This window comes from Corylus avellana, chromosome ca1 (assembly GCF_901000735.1).
Source record: "Corylus avellana chromosome ca1, CavTom2PMs-1.0".
NCBI lineage: Eukaryota > Viridiplantae > Streptophyta > Magnoliopsida > Fagales > Betulaceae > Corylus > Corylus avellana.
In genome coordinates this window covers 33,236,718-33,243,190 of record NC_081541.1, presented here as the reverse complement: position 1 = coordinate 33,243,190, position 6,473 = coordinate 33,236,718, and the positions used below count along the sequence as shown (strand labels likewise).

The window sequence follows — 6,473 nt, the reverse complement described above, 5'->3', positions numbered from 1 at the left end:
AAGCTCTATTTCTCAAATACAATCTCAAACATGCTCTAAGTTAAAAGATGGTTAATTGTCTAAAAAACTCAAGAAAATAGAACACTGTAAAGTCGATTTCTTACACATGCATGACTTTTACTTTGATGATATGTTAAAAGCTTCATTTAATTGACTAATTAGTTTATTAAATGTCCGTTTGGATTTGTGATTTGAAAATGTGGGCTTTTTAAAAATGTAATTAAACGTTTAATAAAATCGCGATTTGACTTTTAAAACCGTAGTTTAACTTTTAAAATAACAAGTTTATAAAAACACATCTTATTGTCTATGATTTTTTTTAAAAAAAAAAAAAAAGCAAAAAAACAAAATTTTTACATTTTTAACTTAAAGCTTTTGTAAAGTGTAGTATCAATCGATATACTTTTCACAATTTTGTTTAAAATCATAGGTTGCATCGACATTTATATTGACTGGATGGTGTTTGTAGGAAGTCCTAGAAGGAAATGTGTACTCCCTCCAATCGTACAAAGCATCGGCTGACAACTTCATGTGCGCGCTGATACCCGAATCATCAGCCTCGCACATAGAGTACACAAACGGCGGACTCATATACAAGCCCGGAGGCAGCAACTTGCAGCATGCAACATCAATTGCATTCCTTTCACTAGTCTATGCCAACTACCTAACTCGAACGTCTCAAGCTATCAACTGTGGGAACATATATGTAAGTCCAACCACACTTCGCCAGCTCGCTAAACGCCAAGTTGATTACATTCTAGGCGATAACCCTAAGGGTATATCGTATATGGTCGGGTATAGTGATTACTACCCACAATGTATTCACCATCGCAGCTCGTCGATGCCGTCCATCAAAGACCATCCTCAATTCATTGGGTGCAAGGAGGGTTCTATCTACTTCAATTCAACAAATCCTAACCCTAATATCCTCGTTGGGGCCGTGGTGGGAGGACCGGGGGAAGACGACATCTACGACGACAATCGAGTTGATTATAAGAAATCAGAGCCAACGACCTACATTAATGCACCGTTAGTCGGGGTACTAGCATACCTTGTTGCTAACCCAACCCTAGTTGACACAAATACACAAATTCATGACTCATCATTTGAGAATAGGGAAAAGATGCCTCTCAGCAAAGCAAAGAGGGAAGAGGCTTATTTAAGTGGTCTGCTTCTCTTTTCTTTTCCTTTTCTGTTCTTATTTAGTAATCTGCTTGATTCTTGAGTTATAGGATTTTGGAGTCACAAAATCTTGTTGTCACTTTTTCTACAAGGATAATGAGAAAAAGCTTATTTCTACATGTCAAAAATCTTTTGTTTCTTCCCTTCCATCATGTTCTAAGATTTAAACAAAAATGGAAGCTTCACTTTAAACTTCTAAATTACCGCTCGTTTTGAGAAGACCCCATCAAAATAAAAAACTCTTAATTTACACCCCTGAACTTTCAATTTCAATCAATTGACCCCCCTCCGTAAGATTTTAAACATTACAAGTGATACAATGACTTTTTTATTCCTGATTTTTTTATAAAATTTCAAATTTACCCTTAATTTCAAATTAAATCTTTTTTTTTAAAAAAAAAAAATTACAAAGGTATTTTGGTTTTTTTAGGCATTACCATTATAATTTAATGGCTAAATTTGACAGATGGGGTCAATTGACTCAAATTAAAAGTTCAGATAGTTAAATTGAGAGTTTTTTAAATTTATGGTGATCTTTTCAAAACACGCTGTAATTCAGAGGTTTAAAGTGAAATTTCTCCAAACAAAAATGTCAGTTCATAAAATTTACTCAATTTAGTATAGCATAAACTGGTATGCACATAATCTCACTAGACAAACCGCTTTTACAGGCGAAAATGAAAGCATTTCTATCTTTTCATTCCTCCCTATCATTGTTGTTCCTATTAATGACCCCAAACCCTCCATATAATGCTATCACTTTCTTTGTGTTGTCTTTTTCTTTTGTTTTTGGTTTTTTTCTTTTCTGTGTTGGTTTGTTGTGGTGTTTCTGTACTATTTCCCAAGAAAAAAAAAAAAAAAAAATTTACAACCAAAGGGTTGAGAAAGATATTACACCTACTCAAAGCTATGCAAGATTTTTGGTGGAGGACTCTTATGGAAGTGGCTGAACATTCATCATGCTTGTTACCTACCAGGCTACCCAATTTAAGTGGCACTAAGAGGCAGCTACCGCCTCTGTTTGCCACCAAGCCTATTAATTGGTCTCATGAGATCTCTCTTCATGCTCATGCCATGCTCATAATTAAATTCACTTTTGGGTCGTTAGTCGTTACGTTTGTCATTACTTCAATGACGTGACTATAATTTACTCATATTTTTAGTTCAATATTTCATTTGGGGTAGAAATTTGCTTCAAATTGATTTGAAGGAAATTTCCTTCGGCCTACTCTAATAAGTGTAAGTGTTATCTTATATATATATATATATATATATATATATATATATCCTAAGAGTCATTTATTGCCATTTTATTAATCTATGAACCCAAACATTAATTTTTTAAAAACCTAAAAATATTAAATGATACTTGTCACTTATTAGAGTATGTTGAATTCGTGTCCTTTGATTTGTTGGTAGGTCACAAATCATCTAAAACTAATGAAAGCAAAACCAGTTCTTTATAGGAATAGTATTAGAGAAATGCTTCTTTGTATTATGACATCAATCTTACGTACATTTTTGTTAAGTTAGTATGCTTTATTTAATCTTAATTAAAAATGACAAAATAATAATAATAATAATAATAATAATAATGATGATAGATAGATAGAACATGCCAACTCAATGAAAATAGATGCAAAATAAATGTTAGAATGCCAAAAAAAAAGAAAAAAAAAAAAACATTTTTCATAGTATTATAGTGGGATAGAAACACTTTCGTCTAGGCCTCTGTGGGCCACTTTAGCTGCTAAACTGATTGGGCCCATACTGGAGATGGGTGGTGAGGAAAAGCCGAAAAAGTAACATGACTTCATTCTACAGTATACTTGTGGACCTGTGGCTGTGGTTACATTTCCAACTTGCGGTTCCAACTACAAGCCTACGAGGGTCATTGAAGGGGAAGTGAGAGTCTGACTATGTTAAACTAATGATTAATTTTTTTTTTTTATTAGTTTAAATTTTTAGAATAATTGGTAATTTAATATGGTATCAGAATCAAAGGTTTTGAAATCAAACTTTGACTCCGTCAATTCACCCCCATTTAAACTAAATATTCCACGTGTTGAGCCTCACATATTAAAAGAGAGTTTAACAGATTATAAGTGGCTGCAACCAACTTTTATTTGGATTCAAAATTTTAGTAATTCTTAATTATTAGTAATTCCAACACTAAATATAAAAGAGATCGTATGGAGTCTACCTATCCAAGCAAAGATTGACTACTTGAAACCTATTCTAATAGGTGAGTTTCATAGGGGTGAAATAGCGGTTGCGGTTAACGATTAGTGGCTAAAACCGCTAACCGCAACCACCTAGGCGGTTAATAATTTTTACTAACCGCTTTGAGATAACCGCTTTTTTGGGCTTTTTTTTTTTTTTTTTTTTTTACAGATTTTGGGCTGGTTTTGGACCGGTTTTGGGCCGGTTTTGGGTTCACTTTAAACATTTTTTTTGCTCACTTTAAACGTTTTTTTTTTTTTTTTTCATGGCCATTTTAGCATTAAAAATTGCTATATACCAAAATCTTGTTGGCCACCTTCTACAAATCTACACATCATATAATATACAAATAAAATTACAACAAAATTATCACTTCACTTGTAGTCTTATACACAACATAGAAATAAAATAAAACACAAACAAGTTCATAAACTCACAAACAACCAAAAAAATCAACATGGTTGAACTTGAAGCCCATTTCAATCAACCTAAAAAAAATTCATAAAAATTCAATTAACCAAAAACACCCATTTCTTGCACTTCTATAATATATATATAATAAAAATATAAAACCTAAACAAAAGTCAAGGTTTGGGGAATCGAAACCGGGAATCTTGGGTGAAAGAGGGGCATAATTACCACCATGCTATATATATATATATTAAAAAAAAAGCGGTTACCAGTTAGCGGATTTTCAAAACTCATTAATCGCTAATCGCAACTGCCTAGGCGGTTAGTGGTTAACGGTTATAGCGGTTAGCAGTTGCGGTTAGGCAGTTTTAAATTTCACCCCTAGTTTCATAACCGCTCTCTTATATTTACTGCTCGTATTACTAGACTATAAAATTGTTATTTCTCTTCTTATGAGATAGAGTAAGGGATAGAGACAACTCTTGAAAAAGTTGCGTCTCATGTAAATGGTGAAGTGACCCACAAATTTAATCATTCAAATTTCAAAACATACACTCTAACCTTTTGGGCTTGAACTGATTTCATGCACAAAGCACATATCCCAAACTCATGATGTTGTTGGCTTCAAATTTGGATCCATTTTAGCTGTCACATAAACCAAAATTTTGATGGCTAAGATACACATGAAAATTAGGATTAACTAGGATTTGGATAAGGTGACTTTGGTTGTTCATGATAGTGCATGCACTTAATGTGAGAAGGCAAGTCTATCTACTATCTACCTAAACAGGTGTTTGAGTAACATGAGGTTTGGGATCTATCTATCTAAATAGTTGCGAGACTCAACTACTCTCTCACATCAATTGTGCATTTGTGCATACAATACAAATAGCTAATTAATTGCATTCAATCTCGATTCTAAAAACTATATGCTTAAAATGCCCTATAAAAAGGCGTGACATGAATGCAGCATTATGTTGCTGATTATCAAGATAACTAAGCTTAAGGGTACTAATTAATTAGCCTGGCTCGAAAACTTGGGAGGCTTGGCAAGAGATTCCTTGTATTGCACTGAAATAAGTAACATTTGGCAAAGCAAAACTCTCGCCTTTTATGTTTAATTGAAGAGGAATATACTTTTATAGGTTGATCCATATGAAATCCTTTCCAAATTATCTTAGAGGTTTTAAAACGAAAGTAACTGGTTCCAGCCCTATGATGAAGTTTTCACAATTTCATCGAGGCAAAGATGTGACGGTAGATGAGAGATACATAAAATAGAATATAAATATTATGCTTACACAACCAACCAACTTCCGTTGTAGTCTAGTTGGTCAGGATACTCGGCTCTCACCCGAGAGACCCGGGTTCAAGTCCCGGCAACGGAATTTCTTTTTTGCCAAAATCTAGATTTTCCATTTCTCGATCTACATAATTGCTTTCCCACTTCTGCAACAATTTTCTTCAATAGATTCTTCAAGAGTATGCGGTATTTATAATTCTTTCAATAAAAAAAACTGTTTTAAGATATAACAATGCTTTGCCTTATGAGTCATGACCGATAGACTATTAATATGGTTAATTGCTGGAACTATACTTTTATTTCATTTTATTAATGAGCCAATGTTTCAAAGACGGGATTTGAACATATGACCTCAATGTTATGAGCCTTGTGAGATACCATGCTTAAAAAAATAAATATTAATTAGCATTGCTACGTCAATAGAATAAAATAAAAGTGAGATAGATATAGGGTTTTTAGCAGTGGCTCCTCCAAAAAATTTTGAAAATTATTTTTTCTAAGGGTAATTTTTTTAGTTTTCTTGACTATAACCCCTACTCCTCATTCTCTCACCCCTCTTAATACGAATTCTTAGATCCGCCACCGGAACTTTCTAGTGTTAGGGTTATTGAAAATGGTTTGGTGCTAAATATACAATCCGTATTACTAAATTTGGCATAGCTCTTTCGGTGCTTGTAGCTAATTTTTGTCCTTATGATTCTTTCGCAAAGAGATGAAAAAAGAAAAAAGGAAAAAAATGAGTGAATGAAAAGAAAGCCCACGTAATGGTGTAAGTGGTTAACGTTGAAAAGTTTGATTCGTTTAACTAAATGGATCGAGTTAGGATTAACTTATATAATCTTATATCAATGCATCAACATGACTCGAACCTGATACGTGACATAACAACTGACAATTTTTGACATGATTCACGAATTCAATACAAAATTAAAAAGTTATGATTGGAAAGTTTGACAATTTTCAAGTTATGGTTAAACTTTACGGTGTTTATGCAATTCGACCCCACCATGAGAACACTAATTTCCATCCTAAGAGCATCTCCAGCAGTGTAGTTAAAATAGAGATATTAGCTATATTTAACTATTTTTGTCATTTTTCTTGCTTCAACAAAATAATTTCATATTATCTATTATACCTTAACTGCTACGATGAATAGTGAATAGTTTTATATTACTATTTATTGTAGCACACTAGATTATTCAATATAATATTATTTCCATATTATTTTCTCTCTCTTCTCTCTTCTCTCTTCTCTCCCTCCCTCAACGTTTCTCTCTCTTCTCTCTTCTCTGTTTATGAATTTATGATACAAATTCAAGTCTTATGAATCACTAAAAACTCAAAAAAAAAAAAA

At 32.9% G+C, this 6,473-nt stretch overlaps 1 protein-coding gene and 1 non-coding gene across 2 annotated transcripts in view; both read left to right on the top strand.

Moving 5' to 3' along the window:
- The window catches only part of LOC132170262 (subtilisin-like protease SBT3.5), an 8,480-nt gene that overhangs the window by 354 nt on the left and 1,653 nt on the right, over positions 1-6,473 (top strand). The window contains exon 2 of the mRNA XM_059581180.1: positions 470-1,029. Coding sequence (XP_059437163.1) covers positions 470-1,029 — 560 coding nt within the window. The remainder of the gene's footprint in view (positions 1-469; positions 1,030-6,473) is intronic.
- Positions 5,132-5,204, top strand: TRNAE-CUC (transfer RNA glutamic acid (anticodon CUC)). The gene has a single exon. It is a non-coding gene; the product is annotated as a tRNA-Glu (tRNA).